This window comes from Oreochromis aureus, linkage group 3, assembly GCF_013358895.1.
Source record: "Oreochromis aureus strain Israel breed Guangdong linkage group 3, ZZ_aureus, whole genome shotgun sequence".
NCBI lineage: Eukaryota > Metazoa > Chordata > Actinopteri > Cichliformes > Cichlidae > Oreochromis > Oreochromis aureus.
In genome coordinates, this window is record NC_052944.1 from 14,991,808 (window position 1) to 15,012,268 (window position 20,461).

Genomic DNA, 20,461 nt, shown 5'->3' on the forward strand with positions numbered 1-20,461 from the left:
TTTGCCCGTTACCTACTCCAAGTTGCTTCAGTTTTACTTGTTTAAAAGTACTGCAGTGTTTTCTCGGACGCATCTGCAGCTGTCGGTGATTGTGACTTATGATTTGTTCTTCCTTCTGACAGACTTGAGGCTGCAATGGATAGACACGGAGAAGGTGCCATTCAGCTGTATGTCCTGCATGTGGGTTCCTGGTTTCATTTTCATCTCATCTACGACCAGACTGACGGACTGGCTGTGATACTTTATGGTGACAGAGGGAAGCTTGCTGCGATATTCCTGCAGAGGATGATGATGGAGTTCTTCAGGGACTGGATTCACAGGCCTGAGTGACCAAGACCATCAGTGACCTGATGCAGAGAGCAGCTGGGAACCTCTGTGGGGCCTTCAGCATCCAACAGTGCCTGCACACATTAAATGTTGTAGATGTTGTTTAAAATTCAATAATGAAATAATTAAATGAAATAATTAAATGTTATCTTTCCTTGTTATTATTCCATACATTCATTTTCATCCTGGACAGAGCCCTTCAATTGATCTCTGACCCTGGACAGGTCGCCAGTCTGTTTGTGTTCTTTTAGGTTAGATTTTCATGTATGTGCTGATGTAAGCTGTATCTATCAGGTTTAAAACCCAGTGAGCGATGGCTGGGGAAGCCAGATGTGAATGACCAAAATAACCACATTTAATAATAAGATAGAAAATAATATTGTTGAGTGATAAAATAATATCAATATTATTTCCCAAGAAACTGGTTTAAGCTGTGAACATCGACGTATAACAGCAGCCCAGGTTATGAAGGTAGAGCTTCATTTCCATGACTTCTTAAAAAAAATTAACAAAAATGTTTGTTATATTTGATGACTGATATTCAAGGGTTGATTACTGCTATTAGCGTCCCTTGCATGGACTGACAATGTCCAAATAGTGACAGCAGTTCTCATAGCTGAGAGCTTGGACGAACTCTTCAAAATTCCAGTATCAATATGATAAATATGGCTTTGCAACACTTGACGTTTGTTGATAAGAACCTCTAACTGGGCCGATGTGCCAAAAAGTGATCGCCCGCCAAAAACTGATTTCCAATGTTTCTTTGTGTTTTTTATGTGTAATATCTTTATGTATGTTGGTAAATAGATTTTGGTGAACAGGGTTTACAAAGGGTGTCTTAAAATATGTTTACAGAACTATCGCATTTGTTGCCATATCTGCTGTCCTCAGGGCCAGATTGCTCTTAAAAAAACAAATTTTTAATGTCAACAAGATTTTTTTTAACTGGATAAATAAAGGATATATAAAAGTCACTGCCAAAAACTAATTGGGGCTTCTACCTTGTTACACGAATGTTGTTTATGGCTCAAGATGGCTTGATATCGGGCACATATTTTTGTGCCTCTATTCTGAGCACACATAAAATATTTTTGCAAGCGCAAATGTTGCATTTTGAGCGAAGAAAAGATTAATTTGAACATACAAAATTCATTTCTGCGTGCAGAAATACGGAAGCATTCCGGAAACACAGTCCAGAATGTAGTGGACCGGAATGTAAATTGTAAGGGCAGGAGCGGATCTAGAAGGGTGGCATGACATGTGTCACCCCATGCCACGTGACTGACATTTCCTTTCGTGCCAGAAGAGCACACATTGTTGTGGGAACTGGTTCCGCTTGAGGTGCATCAGTGAAACACCCATTGAGTGTTTTGGGTTTGAGTTTTAACATTTTTTTATTTTAATATTGACTGCAAGAATTTTCGGGATAGATATTACTAGAGCAACCTCCCCTGCTCACTGGATCCGCTGTGTTTGCATACCGGCCGAACAGGTCGAAGGGGATGTTATCTCCACTCCACTTCACCTCTCCCTCTCCCACCTGGACAAGAAAGACACTTATGTTAGAATGCTGTTCATAGACTTTAGCTCAGCATTCAACACCATTATCCCCCCCAAAAACTGTTCGACAAGCTCAGCAATTTGGGACTAAGATATAATGTACTGAGTGAACCACAGTGAACATTCTCAAAACATTATTGTATATAGTTTTTTTATTGTGTAAATTAAATTTTTGTAATACTAAGGTTCCACATGTCACTGTTGAAGTGGGGCATTAATCAGTGTGACACCACTTGTAAACATGCTGCAGCTGTGTCCCAAAACGTAGGCTGCATCCTTCGGAGGACCCGGCCTTCGCGGTCTACGTGGGCTGGGTCTCACACTTCTGTTTAATCAGTTTTCTGTTTGATGTTTATTCAGCTGTGTGAAAATCCCGGAGGAACACACCCGATGGATTAATATAGTTTTAATTAACCTAATAATCGAATAACTTTGATCTCAGCCAAACCGATTTACTCCGCAAGCAATAAAACACCGAAAAAAGCCAAACGAAAAAAGTTATCTGAGTGACTTATATATCATGTTTAACCTGAGTAGCGAAAGACAGCGGGGGTCTGAAAACGATGAAGCCGGGAGTCCGCTGCTCTCGCCGGCTCGAGTGACCATTGAACCCCAAGCTAGCTATCGAGCGGGTGGGTAACAGACGTCTCCAAAAACGTCGGCGCACTTTTGCAAATATGCGATGTCTTGATAAACCAAGCAGATATTTAAAGTTTACACGGCTACTTTCTTGCCTGAAAATATGTTAAAACTTTATTTTGTGACCCAGAAAGATTAATAACAGTAATATTAAATCTTAGTAGCGGCCACCATTGCTGGAAACTGAATTTGGCTGGGCCGCGCTATGAATTCTGGGATATGGTGGGCCACGAAGGACACACCCGACCCGTCCGTCAAATTTGGGGAAATGAAGGATGCATTTGTCGGCCACATTTGAAGGAGTCAGCGAATTGGGACAGCCTTCGTTGTCTCGCTGTGACATAATCGGCCTTCAAATGCAGCTTCCGAAGGATGCGGCCTACGTTTTGGGACACAGCTGCATGTGTGGGGGTTCCCAGCCAGAGCTGCATGGACTCCATGCTGGTAAGGCACACTTTCTGTAGCTCCTCTCCCTGTACTAAATTATATGTTTAAATTTGGTGTATTTTTCTTTACTAAGTATTAGTTCTTTAGGCTAAAGGCCCCCAAGGTGTTTCTGATTACTTTGAATGAGGAAAATAGTAATTGGAACTGACTTTTATCTCTTACACCATCCGTTTATGTGTTCCTTACTTGTGCTAAACAGGGATGAGGAGAGGCCTGCTGTTGCTGTGTGACACTGCTGCACTTTGTCCAGTTTCCAACCAGTCTGTGTCTGTCATCACAACGCAGTCTTCCATTTGAAATCTGCTACACGAGCACCTCTCTCTATAACTGGATACTAGATTTTCTGTCAGAGAGGCTTCAGTCAGTCCGAATTGGCAACAACATCTCCAGCACCATCAGGCTGAGCACAGGTGCTCCACTGTTATTCACCCTCCTGACACATGATTGCACCGCCCTACAAAGCTCTAACCACATCATCAAGTTCGCTCATGACACAACCGTGGTTGGACTCATCAACAGCAATGACGAGTCGACGGACAGAGATGAGGTTCAGCAGCTGGCCTTCTGGTGCAGCGAGAACAACCTGTCACTGAATGTGGACAAAACCACGGAGATGATCGTCGACTTCAGGAAGACTCGCTCCACCCACACACCACTCAGCACACACAGTTCCACGGTGGAGACTGTTAACAGCATCAAGTTCCTGGGAGTTTGCCTCTCAGACGACCTCACCTGGACCACCAACATTACCTCCAGCAGCGCTTCTACTTCTTGGGACGCCTGAAGCGGGCCAACCTTCCTTCTCCCACACTCACTGTGTTCTACAGGGGCACTATAGAGAGCGTTCTGTCTCGCAGTGGGTTATAAGCCATCTTTCTCACCTAAAGAGAAACATTTCTTCATTTTGTGAATAATAAGGAAGGCGACCTGGATTATAATTGGCTTACTGTATCTGGTTGAGTATTTCTGATTGGACAAGAGACTTTCGGGTTGATCGCTGCTATTGGACAGTTTAGTGCTCGGTCTCCGCGCTCATTGGCTGAACTTCCGGGCTTCAGAGTCCGGCAAAGTGTGGAAGTAAAGAAGACTGGGACGAAGAGGAAGTACTTTTTAAAATGGAAATACAGTAAACCATACTTGAACTTTTCACAGCGGAACAACAGGACGCGGTGAGCGAGCTTTTCTCTTGACTGTCACATTTATGGAAAGAAGGGTTATTTGTTTACAAACAGCATCGCCTGCATCTGTTGACGGATAACGTTATTTGTTAATCCGTACGCTGTAGGAAGGTAGGGTCAGTATGGAAGCCCCTCCGGCGATGCTTCACTGAGTTTGATGGTTGTTTTTCTTCTACGAACCAGCACACACTCTAAGAGAAAACACTTGGCCATTAAATAAGATGAGTATTCGGGCAAGGTGATGAACAGGCAGTCATTCCTTCGCTGCAGGGTTTCAATTGTTAGCTAGTGTTGCACTTGACTTGCCCGTGGTCTAGTTCCCGCTAATTTTAAAAGAAAATGCAACAAACGCGTCTCTGTTATTTTGAGGAGAACTGCAATTAATTTCGCGTTCAATATAATAGGTTTCAGGCTAATTTGGGCATTTTATTTTACTCTATGCACCGCCGTAGCTGTTATAACGTACACGGTTTTACTTTGACATCCCGGAAGCTAAAAGATAAAGTTAGACCGATTGAGATGGGACTTCCGGTAAGGTAACAAATAAGACCCCCGTTAATTGGTGAAGCCAAATTGTGGAGCAACTTTAAAGTGATATTTCAGTTATAAACTTTTTTCTAAAGGTGTGTTTTATGAGGGATAAGCAAGACTGCGTTATTTTAGCTTGTTGTTGCCTGTATGTCTGCGAAGCCAGTCATGTCATTTCCGGTGTTGTGTTTTTTGCAGTTCACTTGGCCGAGGTTATGGAGGCCATACAGTAGCTCGGGGTCCCACGTCCTCAGTCTGCTGTTAAACCTTATTCCGTCTGCCGAGTAAGCAAAATTTCACTGTTATTAACCCACGGGCAGGTCTTAATTTTACCAGGATAATTTTTATGTGTTTTATGCTTTGCGTTTATTTTTTACAGACTGTAAAATATGAAATATGACCCCTGACAATTTATGTTATTTTCAAATGTATTCATTGTTGTAAACATCCCAGTCAGTGTTTTATATTTTTGAGTTTAATGTTGTTGGGACATTAATAGTGTGCTTATGCAGCTTCTTACATATAATTTATAAAATAATTGAATTTTCCAAAAATATGTTTTTAAACTATGATTCTTTATAAAGTCTATATTTAGGATGTGCCCTTTGGAGTTGTGTGTAGCGCTGATCACTTATTTATGAAGTAAGTCAAGAATAATTAAAACACTGATGTCAATGAAAGTTTAACAGACACTTTGGTAATATATCATTATTATTATTTATTTATATAACTTTTTTTTAGAAAAATTATATATGCACACACATAAGTAAGACTTAGCTTACATGAACCATAATTTTCTGGGTTAAATTGCATTTTTTTTTAAGTTTTCATTTTTGGTGTATATAGTACTGTGCAAATGTCTTGAGCCACCTCTCATGTCTTTACATTTTTCTTCCAAGGAGACAGACTTTCTTGTAATTCTTTTATTTAAAGTGTTCTTGAGCAATAGTTCTCCAGGCTTTCTGGAGGTGTTTCAACGTTTTGGTTTTTTTTTTCTCTTGTTTTCAGTCCAGTACTTGTAAACAAACTGGTATTTATAGTGGCTTTCAGCTCAGTTAATTTTCTACTGCAAGTCCCATTCATCCAATCACACACACACATCCATACAGTACTTTCATCTAGCTACTTTCCAATTTGTAGACAACCCGCTCTGCCACCTGAGCCACAGCTGCCCCCATCTACCTGAATGTTTGTTTGTTATGCCGCTTAACACTGACCTATGAATTATTCAAGCAAATTCACCTAACTCAATTGATGAACCAGTGGTGTGTCTACACATAACAGGAAGCAGGCAAATTTGAATTTTGTTTTGGTTCAAACTGAGAGGATGTCAGGAGAGAGGTACAACACTGAGTATGCAGCTGTCTATAAAACACAGTGGAAATGTGAACACAAAAATTAGCTTCAGATTTTCATAGCAGCAACATGACAATGATTTCAAGCATGCTGCCAGTTAGAACCATATCACATCATCTCTGATATTCCATTATCCCAATTTTTAAAAATGTAGCTAAAAGACGTCCAACAAAGCACAATGCGCTGCACAATATGCAAGAAAACTGTTCCAGCTAAATGTAGAAATAACAGACTTGTTTCATCACTTGAGGCAAAAACACATCATCGAGTACACCCAGGCTACGAAGGAGGAGATACTAGCAGCTGGTGGTGTGTGACCCAAATGCAAGCAGATGACTCCACCGAGCGCAGCTGGAGCACTCACTGGTCGCACTCCACATGACAGGAAGAGCAAACTGTGGATAGAAGTTACAGATGCAGTTACATGTGGCAGAGAAGGGTTTTAAGCAACAGGTTAAAAACTTTGGCCCAACGTACAACATCGCAGGCTGAAAGTATTCTTTCATTTTATTATGTGACAATACTGTGCTATATTTTTGAGGCCATATTGCCCATATCTTCTGCTAATGCAGTACAAACATATCTGGATAGAATTGGCTGTGTTGAAGAGTTTACCGTCTTTAGTTTTATGTGATATTTTTATTAATGCCACATATAGTTTCTGGCTTCCATGCCTGCCCAACCACCTGTGAAGGAGCCGGAGGAGGAGATGGAGGCAGAGGGTGAGTCGCAGCTCCCCGAGGCCAACGGAGAGGTGGAAGAACCCAGAGAGAATGAAGGAACAAGAGGGGGAGGAGCCGAGGAGACCATGGAGGAAAGTATGGAGGAGAGGGAGACCGACTTGGAAGATAGTGACGAGGAAGAAGAGGAGGAAGAGGAAGAAGAGAGCTCAGGTAAAAAAAAAAAAAATCAAAATGCTCCACTAACGTTTCGACTGCTTATATAAAAAGAGAGATGCAGTATAATCGACGCCACCTTAAACTGTTTTCTTTTTTCTCTTTGTCCTATGAAGAGATGGATGATGAAGATTGCGAGAGGAGAAGAGGAGAATGTCTGGATGAGATGATGGATCTGGAGAAACAATTCCAGGAGCTGAAAGAGAAGTAATTTGAAGCGGGGGGAAAAAGGGATTCAACACTTTATCCTTTTCTCTTTTTTTTCGATGTCTGAGCCACCTGTTGCTGAGGCTGATTTCACCGTGTGATTGCAGGTTGTTTCGGGAACGGCTAAACCAGGTGAAAGTCAAGCTGGACGAGGTGCTGACAGGAAAGGCCGGTGAATACAGAGACCCGCTGGCTGCACTACAGAACAGCATGCAGATACGGACACAAGTGGCTGGTACAGAAAAATAAATAAATAAAATCCTAATCAAGTCCAATACCCTAGCTACGGTGGCCACTGTAGTGCAAACAACCTTGGCTGCCATTTGTCTGTAGTGAGTGTAGGCTGTCGGCGTGCTGTTTACCTCGGCTGTAAATATGTGTGCTCGTGCATTTACTCTGGAGGAGGCTGTAAAAAGTGTGAAAGGTACGAGTTGGTGAGTCGGTGAAGCTCACTTCTGTCCAATGACGGTGATACTGAGGTGAGTTGTTGAGGATATCCTCAACTATCCTGTCTGTAAAGACTGCTGTTAGCCGGAGTTAGGGAAACTTTTTTTGTAGTGGAGCTAACATTTTTGGACTCAGACACTTGGCGAGTAAACTCTCACACAATGTGATCTGTGATTTTTTTTATAGTAGACTCGAGCCTAACCTTAGACTGCATGGTGTTAGTCGGATGTCTAATCTGCTGACAATAAGCAATTGCGGGAATAACGAGTGTGTTTATGCTAGTTTTCATGTGTTTGTGAGTCCTGACTTCAGTTCTTTCCTTTTTGGTGAAGGCGACACCTGCTCAGATGAAAAACAGACATTATTCTTGAGTCTGAAGCCATGAATGACACAAAGCTTCCACAACTATCACTCGTTCCTGTGGATTTTAATAATTCTAAGTTTATTATCAGTTCCAACATCAATTTGGTGGAAGACTTAATTACACACAAATCAATGTATATTTATGAGTAATTATTTTCCTATTAAATAACCTAAAAAAAACAACTGACTGTACCTTTAAATCAATAAGGAAAAAGTGTGATTCCTCGAGGAAGTTGTTTACCCAGAATGCATTTCTGTTCCAGGGTCCTATTAAATATTTAGATTTTTTTGGACCCTTTGAAATCCAAATGCAGCGCTTACTTATGGAGCATTCCTAATGTGTGTTTAACCAAACAGTAACGGAGTAGCAGTGCACATAATGCCAGTATGACCTCCTCAGACACCTTTGACTGTCTCTTTGTGCAGGAGTGTACAGGGAGCTGTGTCTGCAGGTCATCAAACACAAGCATGAATGTGAAGTGCAAGGAGCGAGGCAGCACCTGGAGGTAGCACGCACGTGCACTCTCAGCCGCATTCTGCTTTCATACTGGAGACTTAATATTCTCAATTAAAAGAGAACTAACGCACTTGTTTGTATCCACACGTGTTTTACAGAGTGAGCGAACGCTGCTGTTTGACGCCATGAAGGGCGAGCTACTGGAAAAGATAAGGAGGCTGGAGGAAGACAGGCAGAATATAGACCTCACCTCAGGTACGTGTCAATCACAAAGCTGTTACGTACACATAAAGTACACAAAGGTTATAAAACTATAACTGAAGTACTGAGTAAAAGTGTGCGCTCATACTAGCGGTTAGCAAGCACATATAAATGTGCAACCTTTTATGCAAATACACTAACAGTGAAATAAACTTGCATCTGAAGGAGTATGTAAGCTGTGGTTTACGATGCTGTAAATTCATTTTAGTGGAGTTGTATAAGGTGGATTCTGTCTGTCCAGAGTGGAGCGATGAGCTGAGGGGCAAGAAGTGCAAAAGAAAGAACCTGCTGGGTCGATCTGAGAAGAAAAAGAAAGTAGCTTTGGTTTCAGGTAAGCACCACGTGTGAGGAGCCTCACCCGGGCTGAGATGTACATATACAGATGAGGAGATGACCTCCCGTCTTATTGTTTAAGTGCTGCTAAACAGAGCAATATATTTTTTAACATAGCTTTCCAAAGCTAGTTTTTACCCAGATTTACTTTTCACATAGAAATTTCACTAGAAATATTATTACTTTATTATTATCTGTTTGTTGTTGTGCTGGAAGCCAAAGCAATGACTCAGATTCAGTTTTGCTGCAGACTGCTTGAGGTTTTTCTTTCTTCATGATTCCTTCCACTTTGATGAGATTCCCAGTTCCAGACACACTGAAGCATCCCCACAGCATAATACTTCCACCACCATGTTTCACTGTGGGGACGGGGCTCTTTGGGTTGTACTCCCTGCTTCCTCCGAACTCGTTAAATTTCTTGATGACACTTCTCACTCGAGCTCGTGATCCTTGGAAACACTCTGATGATTTTAAATGTCCATCTCTTGCATTGTGAGCCTCAACAATCCTTTTTCTCAAGTCCAGATTGATTTCTTTAGTTTTTGCCATAACACTTTCTCAAGTGCAGACATTTTTATATGGTGTGTAAATTGGAAGTTAACCCTTTATTACACAATTAAAACATATCGTTGTGGAGCAGTGGTCTGTGCTATAGCTCGATAAAAAGGTCATTTACTTGCAAGCCATTTTTGTCAGATATTTCCATTGGAAATCCTACAGAAGGCAAGAACACAACAACTACGATCAAAAGGCAGAATCATAATTATTATTATTGGTTATATATCATTTTATATATATATTTTTTTATTTAAGCTTAGATTCAATTAGTTTCCAGAGTGTGTTTTCTTGTTTCTGTTTAGTTTTCAGTCTCAGTTTTTGTCTTTATTAATTATTATTCTATGAAGGGGATATCTTAACAAAGTTTAAATGAAGGAGGCATTACAGCACTGATCTCAGTACAGTTGTCTTGAAGGTTGTAAACATATATATACTTCAACATGGGAGTTCCTGGAGATTGACTCACTTTTAGAGCGGGCCTCCGGTGGCCATTTGGGGAACTGCAGATTTAGCCACCGTGCGTTTGCTTGGTTTTTGACCTTCTTTTTGGTTGTGACTAATAAAAGTGTGGCCTCAGGTGGTTTAATAACACTGCCTCTGTCTCGCAGGGCCTTTCATCGTCTACATGCTGAGAGACATCGACATCCTTGAAGACTGGACTGCTATCAAGAAGGTCAGAAATCACTTGTAAAAGTTCCCTTTGACTTCCCAGATTCTTGATAAAGATGCAGTTTCAGGGTGTGTCTGAGTTTCCTGCTGCGAGAGATGATCGTGTAAACAGCGTCTCTGTTTTTCAGGCAAAAGCAGCTCTGTCGCCACTAAAAAAGAAAGTTGAAAGTAAGTCTGCTCCAATCGTCTTTTATTAATACGATAAACTGAAAAGTTTGGTCTCTAAATGATCCCGTTTGTCTTTCAGAGCGGTGATGAAAGGCGGATCTCTGCAGCAGCGACACCAAACTTAACACACACTCACATTCCCAGCTATTTCCAGTTGAGGTTTTGTCTCCTTGACTGAAGCCCAGCAGACTGTTGAGTTGTTTTTCTGCGCTTTTGATCCCACCTGCCTACCACCCTACTGCTTGTTTGTTATGTATTGCTATTTAAAAGAAGTTCTTAACGATATGACAACCATGTATTTATAGAATGATTTATAATGCTGATTGAAAATCTAATCTTTTAGCACACAACCTTTTTGTCTGTCTCCTTTTTGTGTCTTCACAATCACTGAGACATACTCGGCTGTCTGGGATTGCACAAAAGTTGCTGACTGCCTGGAAGCTGGTAGGAGAAGAAGGAAAAGAAGCTTCTGATAAGCAATGTTCACATAGGAGACCCAGCGACTGTGCAGAAAACACGCTTATCTGATCAAATGACGTGAAACTCACTATCATCACATGTTAATTACAGCAGTTAACAAATTCTAAGAGTTCATGAGCAGGACCGAAGACACAGGCTGAACCATGTTTTCAGCCGTCCTGACCACCGGCACATCTTTACACCACAGAACAGGTGGTTAAGCAAACTTAAAAATGTCCAGCAGGTGGCAGAATTTATCTTTATTTTTAAAAATCTGTCATCAGGATCATGGCTGATTGTGAAATAAATAAATAAACCGGTCCTTATGCAGGTGGAAAATCATAACATGTTTAAATGTTTCTGCTGAGCATCACCACAGGTGAGCAGTTTATATGAATGAATGCTGGGCAGCCCAGTGTGCATGAGGTTGGATTAATGCAGCATTAAAATGTCCTCAGTTTGTTTTGGGGGGTTTTGGAGGAGAAGCAGCAGGGACAGTGGAGACTCAGCTACAGGTCATTGAAATGAGAGCTCCTGTGGAGGGAGACAGAAGGTCAACTACTCACAAAATGCACTAAAAGACCAACAGCCTCTCGAGGACCCCCCTCTCAAACCACTATTTGCTCTTGCGTGTTCTGGGTCCAGTCTCTCTGGAAAGAAAGGATCTTTTGATCTGTAGTTACAAGAAGTGCAACTAAAAATAATAATGTTCAGATTAGTTTCATCTGATCTTTAGGGCTCCAGAGGAAATAAAAGGTGACCGTGAGAAAGCCCATGATGGTTTGGCTTTTGGCAATCGTTCATTTACCATCAATCCATTTTCCTGTCTTCTGTGTGGTTGGGGGCAGCAGCCTAAGCAAAAAAGCCCAGAGCTCCCTCTCTGCCTCCCAGGTCAGCTGAGACATCTCTCCGGAGTGTCCTGGGTCTGTACCCCGACCTGAAGCACCTCAACTCAACTTGTGAATTTTAAAGTGAATACACAAGGAAATCATAAGTTACTAAATAAATAGCTGGCACAATTTAAATGTGCATCGCTTTGAGAAGTCAGTAATTTGATAGTGAGCTAAAGCATGAGAGAGGTGGCAGGAACCCAGCTGACCTGGGTTTGAAACAAATATCCAAAACCCTGTTATAAAACTAAATATCTACCAACAAAGAAGAATCTGAGGAGTCAAATATTCACGTCCTGGTCTGTGTACAGATCTTTAAAACTAAATCAAAAACATTTCACCTGTAAAGAAAATGTATCTTTCCTCAGTTTTCTGTCGATTCAATACAGACAAAATAATGTTACATGAACTTTCTAAGAAATCGAACTAACATAGTCGTCCATATGTTGTTCTTACTCGTGTCCCTTTACCTGATCGCAGTCTCTAAATCGAGGGTGTCACAGTGTACTGATGTGAAGTACATTTATTTTTGGTTCTCAACTGGTGCCGGGCTCCATATTCACCTCTGCCCACTGAAATAGGACCATTTCAAGTGATCTTTGCTGAAGGGGTACCGTTCTTTGTCTTCACTGAAGGATGCTGTAAATCACCTACTCTGGCACTTTCACGCTCAGTCTAATTAACTTAACCTGCACAATTATATGCAGGTTAGTAGATCAAAGAGTTTGCATCAAGCTGAAAAAACGCTCTAAAGGAGACATGTGGAGACCAGCGTGTGTGGAAATAATTTATTTGATGTGAGAGGAGTGAAGTTCAAATATGTGTTTATAAGGAAAAGACAGAGCTGTAGATAATGACAAAGTACTTTTCCCCTCTTTCACTAAACTCCAGGTTAAAATCTTTCTTTATCCTCTGGATTACATTTTTCAGGATAGCTGTCATAAACATGGGTCTGCTTGAAGTTATACTCTCGGGTTTGTGAGAAATGGATTCAAATTCCATCTCATGCCTTCATTTTTCCCTTCATTGTCTTGCTGATCCTTTTATCTCTCTCCTTCCTTCTTTCTTTTGTTGTCTTTCTTTCTCTACCCTCAGACCTTCCTTCCTTTATCTAAGCTGCTGTTCGGTTACTTTAACTGGGATGTTGCATCACAGTTCATGACTTCACCATCTTCCCCCTATCCTCGTTTTTCTCACAGCTGCTTGCTGAGTTTACGCGCCTGCCTCTCCCTGGCTTCAAAGGCAGCCTTGGTGTCTTTCAGCTCTTCCAGCTGCCGGCGGATTAGGGCCATGTCGAGTTGGGTGGCCTCGCACTGCTCCCTCAGGGCGGCCGACTCCGTCCTCAGCTGCGCGGCGGCGACGGAGAGCTGCTCGCTGCGTTCACGGCACTGCATCTGCATCCTCTTGGCGTCAGTGAGGAGTGACTCCACGCTCACCGCCACCGAATCGCACTGGTCGCGAGACATGTCCTGAGCGGGGATAGAGGGATGGATGGAGGTCAGGGGTCAAACCTGAATGGATCTGAGCGACGGTAAAGCTGGCGGTTGAAGGGCTCGCTCCTATTTAAATCTGAGATTTAAGGACTCAGCTCTGTTTTACAGATTTTGTGCCGTCTGATTTGGCAGTAGACTGGAGCTTTCCTGCCAAAAACACAGATAAAGTGAATCAATAGCTGGCTGTCAAAAGTCCAGCACAGATCAACAGGTTTAAAACAGAACATTTGATCTGTGGAAAGTGAAGTAGCTTAAAGAGGCTTATCGTGGCTTAGCCTGCAGTGTCCACTGCTCCTCTCTATGTTTCTCTTTTATCCTTATCCATCTCCAAAACTCGTGCTTTTTTTCCCCACTTTTTTGCTCTTTACAAAAACATTGATTTCTAAAATCACAGGTTGTTTTTTCTAATTAGCAGTCAAAGAGTAACAGCAAAGCAACATGTGATGATGTCTTACCACAGACTCCAAAATCAGCTTTATCTCGACCTTTGTGGTTTTCTTCGGAGACTCAGGTTGCAGGCGGGGCTCGCCGTCCTCCAGGGTGCTCTATCCTTCGCTCCTTTTTTGCTGTCAATTACAGATTTCCTGTTATATATACTTTTACAAAACCTCCAGCAGACCCTGCTATAGGTGCAGATGGTGGAAGTGGCTGTAGAAGCTTGTTTAACAGGACCACTGGTGATTCTTTTTCCCCTTTGAAATGCCAGTACGCTCTTCACTTCCTTCAGTTCCCCATCTGTGTCCGTCTCTCCAGTGTCTTCCTCCTCTCTTCAGTGAGGATTAGCTGTTACCTCAGGCTCAAGTAAGGTCAGGCAATCCAGAGATTAGATAGTTCAGGAAAGAAAGAGGGTGACGTGTTGTAAGAGCAGCTCATTGGGTCTATTTTGATACATCAGGGAAGGGGAAAGTAGCTCATTTAGACGCTCAGCCTGGAATATCAGTTCAAGTTATGCTTCAATCAGCTGTTGCAAGTCACCAGGAATGATTAGTTTGAGCAGTATTGATAGAATAATGCACTTTAAGGTTTGTATAAAACTAGCTTTTTCAGACAATAAATATCCCCCACAGTGGTCTTAAATGTATGTTTCAGGTCTCTTCTGGATGATTGGCCTGTTTTGTTTTGACACTGATCGAACACAGCCGAGACTTTTCACTGGACCACTGCTTTACAGAGCCGCTAGCTAGAAATCTTGGAAATAGTTTTCCAGACTTTCAAAATCTGACAGCAGGCTTATGCATCTGCGGGCAGCAACAACCAGGCTGTAGGCTGTACACAGAAACACTATAAACATATCCGTGGTAAGCGGAGGGATAGTGAGAACAGGCGAGAAGATCATCAGAGCCTCTCTTCCCTCCATCACAGACACCTATCACACCCGCTGCATCCTGAAAGCCACCAGCGTTGCGGAGGACCCCACACACCCCTCACACACACTCTTCACCCTGCTGCCTTCTGCCAAGAGATACTGGAGCATTCGGGCCAGACTGCGAAAGTTTCTTTCCCCCAAGCCGTCAAGACTCCTGAACACTCAGTTCCTGGACTGACACACACACGCGCGTCACTACCAAGCACTTATCTGCACTCAAACACACATTTTCATACATTAAGCTACTTTTTGCACAATACTCAGTCTTTTGCACTGTCATTGTTGCACTTTTCTATTGCACTGTTGCGTCTGCATCGCTCTGTCTGGTGTTGCACTCTCTGTTTAGTTTTTTTGCAGTTTTTGCACACTTGGACTTTATGTAGTCCTGTGTTGATTTTCTGTTATATGTAGCACCATGATCTTGGAGGAACGCTGTCTCGCTTCACTGTGTACTGTACCACTTTCTTTCTTTATTATTAGCCACCAGGGGGAGACATTATTCAACGTTTCCATATGTCTGTTCCCCATGGCAAACATGAGCATGTCCAGAAATGTCACAAATAAAGCAGCATCGCAAACACACAGTCAGATGTAAGAAGCACACCTGACTGAACATCATCCTCAAGCTTAGAAAAGGTTAGAATTTGAATTTTTTAACGTCTAAACGTTATTTCCAGTGTTTAGTTGAAGCGTGTTTCATCAGACGGTGGCACTGTAAGCTAACTACCTGTGATCACCAACAAATGTTTCAAGTCAAATCAAAATAATTCATCATAAAGAAGCATACTGAATCAGTGTGGATGAACCCAGCAGCAGGTTTCAGCAGAACAGCCTGAGACGCTTCTTTGGTTGAAGGTTGTAAAAGTCAGTGTCACACAACAATCAATCAATTTGGTTAAAGATTTGCTTCAATGGCAGTTTGATTTTTTTCTGAGTTGAAAAACAAACAAACAGTGAAACGTCTTCCTGTTTTTTTTTATTTATTTCTTTTAGTTTCTAATGACATAATCACCACACAGATCAATAACTAAGCGATCTTTAAAGCCACGTGTTGACACCTTAAACTTGAAGACAATGCAGTGTTTTAGGATTTTACAGTCAACAAAAATAAAATGTATTAAAAATGTCTATGGCAGATTCAGATTTTGTGAAATTAGTACCAAAAAAAAAGTGTATTATGTAGAAAATTCCTAGTCTTACTTGTCAAAAGTACATCTGAGCACAGTTAAATTATAGAATCAAACACCCTCCCGTTCGTTGGCTGTGTAAACAAACCCAACAGAAGCTTGCTCTGAATAAAAAACAGATACGTTTCTGTGGAGTCCACAGACTTAGATGTGACGCGGTAGGTGAGATGTGGGAAATGGGTAAATTCAGTAACAGCGCCTGACAGTGCGTCAGTGTTTCCAGTGTGTCCTGACACACACAGAGAGGCTCTGCATGCTTGTGCGTTCAGGTGACGAGGTGGCCGAGTGGTTAAGGCGATGGACTGCTAATCCATTGTGCTCTGCACGCGTGGGTTCGAATCCCATCCTCGTCGAGTGGAGTTTTGGTTTTGTGGTGCTTTATACATACTGTTAAACCCAAAAACTAATATCTGTAAAACCTTCCACGTGTATTCTCAAAATGCTGTTCACTGAAATCCTTAAAACACTTCATTTAACCTTTTTCCACACCTGCTCCCACTATGTGCTTTTATAACCCCTCGCTCACACCCGTTCTCACTGAGGCCTTCCAGGACGGTTGAAAAATGGCTCAGTCTCTTCGGGCGTCACACCCGTCTCCCCGAAAAGGCTTCCAGTTGGTGCGGCTCCAATCAGCTTGGACCCTGAGCCCAGACGCCTCTGGATGATCACCAAAACCCCGATGATGAGCCAGAAGAAGAAGTTGATCCACACAGCCGTCTGAGAAGGAAATAACATGACACGCAAGATGTACTGGAGGCTCTGATTTCAAATAGTCCTTCAGTTCTTTTTAATCATCTGCTACAATATAAAGAAACCTCTTACATTTGACCTGATATGCTCACTTTGACTATGTATCTTTATTCATGGGTTTTTGTAGTGTTGCAGGACTCCAGTTCATAATAATGCTTATTTATGTTAAGCATAACAGAAACTGGCAATGTAGCTAGTATATGTGGACCATGTGACTCCAGCCAAAAGCATAAAATAAATGAATGAGGTACCGACCTCAGCTTTGTGTAGACTGCTGTAGAACCTCTCTCCATCAAGTGGGCTGGCCCATTTTTCAGACTGGGCTTTTTCACAACTTTGCACACAGAAAAACACTGAGCATTAGACAGTTTAAAAGAAATCCGGGGTTATGATTTAATTCATGATGGATTTGTCTTATATGAATTTAGTCTTGATTATTGGTCACTGATTCTATGAACAAATAGAAAAACTGCAGGCAGTTTTGTCAGAGGAAGCAGTGGGAAGCTGCAGTTATAGCACATAAATAACATCAAAGTTAGTGGAGCTCAAAACAAGCAATTAAAAACTAACAACACGTCTTTGCTTCTCTTTTAAGTGCTCGCCCTTTCAGAGCATTACAGTGTAGCCAAGGATGAAAAACTGTGTGCTGATGACATTTTTAAAAGGAAAAAGGGCATCCTGAAGGAGAGACACAGGCCAAGAGTAAAATAATATGGCTTCATATAGAGAGAGCTCTAAGAGAAAGTGCGTGGGTAGTAAAGTGAAGCTTTGGAAAGGAGAAAAAGGGAAAAAAAACAGAAAGCACGCAAACACAAAGTGACGCTCACTACCTTTCAAATGTTATTTTCATTTTCATATGCAAGTGTTGATGAAAGCGTTTGGTCCTGTGCCAGGTGTGGATGAGTGTAGGTGTCACCTGGTAGTGTTGGGAACGTTTTTCGTGACAGACGAGCAGAGCGTGTCGCGCCCGATCTTCAACATGCAGCCCGTGACGAGCAGGAAGAACAGGAAAACGCCAGAGACGGCAATAATCACGTTCATCCACACATTCTCCCTGTGAAGGAGGAGAAAAAACAAACAAACAGATAAGAGCGTGAGAACAGCTCTGTGCTCTTTAAAGTGAGGCCAAACAGAAGAAGGATGTGTTGTTTCAACCTTTGGCCGAACGAGGACAGGATGTCAAACTACAAAATGCAAGCTAATGTGCGATTGTGTCACCATGCCGTAGCATGACCCATGCATTTCTGCTTCTCCGTATCAGCTCTGCAGCCTGTACCTTCAGATGAGACTCTGAGAGTAAAATCCTAATAAAACCGCTGTGCAGACCTCCTCAAAGGAACAGTTTTATTCTGTGCTTCATCGCTGTGGCGACACACGACTTCACTTCAAGTTCAGCTTCAGGAGCTACTTAAATGATGCCAGTTTATGCCTCAGACTGAGAAAAATTCAATTTTTTTCCAAATGTATTTGTAGCTTCTTTTGCTTGTGTTGGCTACAGAGAACAATGTTTACATGTACACTTATTTTCCTGTGTAATAAATAAGTTTAAACTAAAACTCAGCCTAAAAGTGCACGCAGACATCTGTTAAATGACAGAGCAGGCCAGCATTTATGCAATATTTGAAGGAAAACATGGACGATAAAAATTGTTTTTAAACCCACACACACACTGCAACTCTGTGCTTTGTCATGGAAAACACACACACAGCATGTGGTCACCTTTTGAGTTCCCCTTCGCTGCAGAAAGTGTACACCCAGTACACAGACAGAGAGAAACACACCACTGCCACCATGATTGATATGGCCGACACAAAGTAACACAAAGAGGAGGATGTGGACGACTGGACTCCGATGAGCTTGGACGTGGCATTGTAGCTGACCGCTCCGTACAGCATACAGCGACCTCCGAAATTACCCTGAGGAAAAGAGAGACAGGGGTTAGGGGGGGTCACTAAAAGGCTTGAGTTCCGCTTCACTGTTTCAAGCGCTTTGCTGGATGTTACAATAAGCGCATCAACTGTTGCATCTGACTTCTATAAATGAGCAGCAGGGAGCCTAATTGGGCACGAGAAGCGTCTGGGTCACATGATGAGCAAAGCGTCCGAACTAGAGGTACAGTTAAAAACCTGCGCGCGCGCACGCACGTTCACAATTTCACGTGCATATCACGCATTTCCGAGCGTCTGTTAAGCTAACACAACGAACAGTTGTTGACACACAACAATGTTCGTGTGACACTTCGCTAAAAGTTTGTGGTACATTTTTTGATAAGTAACTTCTCCGATGTCTACAGTCCAAAAACATTAAAAATATGGATAAATTAGAGTTGAAAACGCCGAAGGTAATGACACAGTGGGCAGGAACTGGACTGAAAGTGGAAGCGCGTGTCAGTTTTTTAATCTCTCGCGCTGCTTTTAATTACCGTGTAACACCAAGAAAACTGCGCAGCCGTACTAAATCAATTATAGTAGCTTGAAAATATAAATTTGTAAAACACTGTATGCTGAATTATGGTTAAAGGATTTTTCTTCAAAAAATTAAAAAATAAAATTAAGAAGTTTGTTTGTTTTTTGCTAAACTTTCTGGGATAGACAAACGCACTACAAAGTACGTCCACCCGGAAGAGGACGGGTACAACAGTAATATATGGAGCGGGTTAGTAAAACTTAGAAAAGTCACCTGGACGATGGTGACAGACGCTGCGGTAACAATCCCACAGACAAAACAGGTGATGTAGAGACCCCATTCCAGCACCAGTAGCCCCGCTAACGCCATCATCCAGCAGCAGCTTAGTCCGCGTCTGCAGAGAAAAGAGCTGCCGTGAAGGTAGCAATAGCAAGGCAAACAACTTCCGGTTAGTTCCTTCACAATAAAATACCAAGCCTCCAGAAACCACGATTAGCAAATATTAAGAAGACAGTGAGTTGATTAAAAACAAAGCAAGGCAAAGTAATAAACGTGTCTAGGTTAGTCAATAAAAAAATACACGAAAATGTTTTCCATTAAGATTAACACGTGTCAGCTGTTTGCTTAAATAGACTGTACTCTTATTCAACCCCAGACTGCCAGAACATTGTGGAAAAAATGAACCAAGAAATAAAGAAAGGTCTCATATACTTGTCATGATCTTGTCATACGTCTCAAAAACATAGTTTAAAATGTTTTATGCCTGACTTAACTTACCCGTGTGTGCTTCAGCTGGGTTATATTGTGGAGGTAAAACAGTTTGATTTCCGGTGATATTGTATCTTTTTTAATACCTTCACCCGCAGTCAAACAGTCCAAAGTGAAAATCGTACGTCCAAACTCCTTTCTCGATATGAGTTTGAGCAGCAATAGAAGCTTCCTCTGAGTTTCACCGCAGCGCGTGAATGCGTAAAAAATAGCTTACTTGTCACACGTGGACACTGCTTGTCATAAAGGCCCTAGATCGTTTCTCTTCGCTTAATCAGTTGGTTTCATCCGATGACCCAGAAAGACAAAGTGAAAGTCTGCAGCTGGACATATGTGTAATTCACTCATGTTAACGCCTATATTTACGCAATAATTCTTTTTATTATGCGGAAGCAAATACTGCATATTTGTATTGTCTCAAACATGATGGTTCGAGTTAGACAAAGTCTGAGGTTCTCGAGGGTTAGGAGATATGAAATGCTAGAGTTAGACACAGTGTGTGTGTGTGTGTGTGTGTGTGGTGCTTCCTTCCCAGAATGCCTAATGAAACCTTGTGACTTTGTGTCCGGTGACCATGTCATTTTTATAGGGTATATGTCAAACATTTTAAGCCTGTCAGATTCACCTCTGCACTAATAATAAGCTTACTAATTCCTGACACATAGCCAGTGTTACATCATTCAAGGCTGACTAGAAATAACTGTTTTCTGTAATAACATGCCACACAATTTCTAATGATATGTCTTTA

At 41.9% G+C, this 20,461-nt stretch overlaps 2 protein-coding genes, 1 long non-coding RNA gene and 1 other non-coding gene across 6 annotated transcripts; 2 read left to right on the forward strand and 2 right to left on the reverse strand.

Annotated features, from left to right (window-relative positions):
• Positions 1–265: 265 nt before the first annotated feature.
• Positions 266–3,261, reverse strand: LOC120438886. The gene is made up of 3 exons (XR_005612229.1): positions 3,160–3,261; positions 1,809–1,867; positions 266–401 (listed from the first exon to the last, which is right to left on the reverse strand). It is a non-coding gene; the product is annotated as an uncharacterized LOC120438886 (long non-coding RNA).
• A 759-nt stretch (positions 3,262–4,020) lies between these two features.
• Positions 4,021–10,744, forward strand: brms1 (BRMS1 transcriptional repressor and anoikis regulator). 2 transcript variants are annotated; one of them, XM_031736783.2, is made up of 11 exons: positions 4,028–4,142; positions 4,878–4,963; positions 6,694–6,928; positions 7,048–7,138; positions 7,246–7,373; positions 8,375–8,454; positions 8,564–8,660; positions 8,908–8,997; positions 10,166–10,230; positions 10,355–10,394; positions 10,474–10,744. In XM_031736783.2, the coding sequence occupies exons 3-11, from the start codon at positions 6,706–6,708 to the stop codon at positions 10,479–10,481; spliced, it is 822 nt and encodes a 273-aa protein (XP_031592643.1). In that variant the 5' UTR covers positions 4,028–4,142; positions 4,878–4,963; positions 6,694–6,705; the 3' UTR covers positions 10,482–10,744. The 2 variants fall into 2 exon arrangements, with proteins under 2 accessions (XP_031592644.1, XP_031592643.1); XM_031736784.2 differs by lacking the exon at positions 4,878–4,963 and having other exon boundaries at positions 4,021–4,142.
• Positions 10,745–15,565: 4,821 nt separating this feature from the next.
• Positions 15,566–20,011, reverse strand: tmem179ba (transmembrane protein 179Ba). Of its 2 annotated transcripts, none has more exons than XM_031736817.2 (6): positions 19,723–20,011; positions 19,219–19,339; positions 18,259–18,455; positions 17,456–17,593; positions 16,795–16,873; positions 15,566–16,506 (listed from the first exon to the last, which is right to left on the reverse strand). In XM_031736817.2, exons 2-6 carry the CDS (start codon positions 19,315–19,317, stop codon positions 16,324–16,326), a joined length of 696 nt encoding a protein of 231 aa, XP_031592677.2. In that variant the 5' UTR covers positions 19,318–19,339; positions 19,723–20,011; the 3' UTR covers positions 15,566–16,323. The 2 variants fall into 2 exon arrangements, with proteins under 2 accessions (XP_031592677.2, XP_031592676.2); XM_031736816.2 differs by having other exon boundaries at positions 19,219–19,354.
• trnas-gcu lies at positions 16,061–16,142 on the forward strand. The gene has a single exon. It is a non-coding gene; the product is annotated as a tRNA-Ser (tRNA).
• Positions 20,012–20,461: the final 450 nt, after the last annotated feature.

What these genes read in the sequence shown, in the direction of transcription:
- tmem179ba (XM_031736817.2), bottom strand. Translation starts at nt 19,317, where the DNA reads ATGATGGCGTTAGCGGGGCTACTGGTGCTGGAATGGGGTCTCTACATC. An exon ending in AACGTTCCCAACACTACCAG is followed by an intron (nt 16,874 to 17,455) that starts GTGACACCTACA and finishes CTGTGTGCAAAG; the next exon opens with TTGTGAAAAAGCCCAGTCTG. An exon ending in GCAGTCTACACAAAGCTGAG is followed by an intron (nt 16,507 to 16,794) that starts GTCGGTACCTCA and finishes TTTCCTTCTCAG; the next exon opens with ACGGCTGTGTGGATCAACTT.
- brms1 (XM_031736784.2), top strand. Translation starts at nt 6,706, where the DNA reads ATGCCTGCCCAACCACCTGTGAAGGAGCCGGAGGAGGAGATGGAGGCA. An exon ending in GATACGGACACAAGTGGCTG is followed by an intron (nt 7,374 to 8,374) that starts GTACAGAAAAAT and finishes CTCTTTGTGCAG; the next exon opens with GAGTGTACAGGGAGCTGTGT. An exon ending in GAAAGTAGCTTTGGTTTCAG is followed by an intron (nt 8,998 to 10,165) that starts GTAAGCACCACG and finishes TCTGTCTCGCAG; the next exon opens with GGCCTTTCATCGTCTACATG.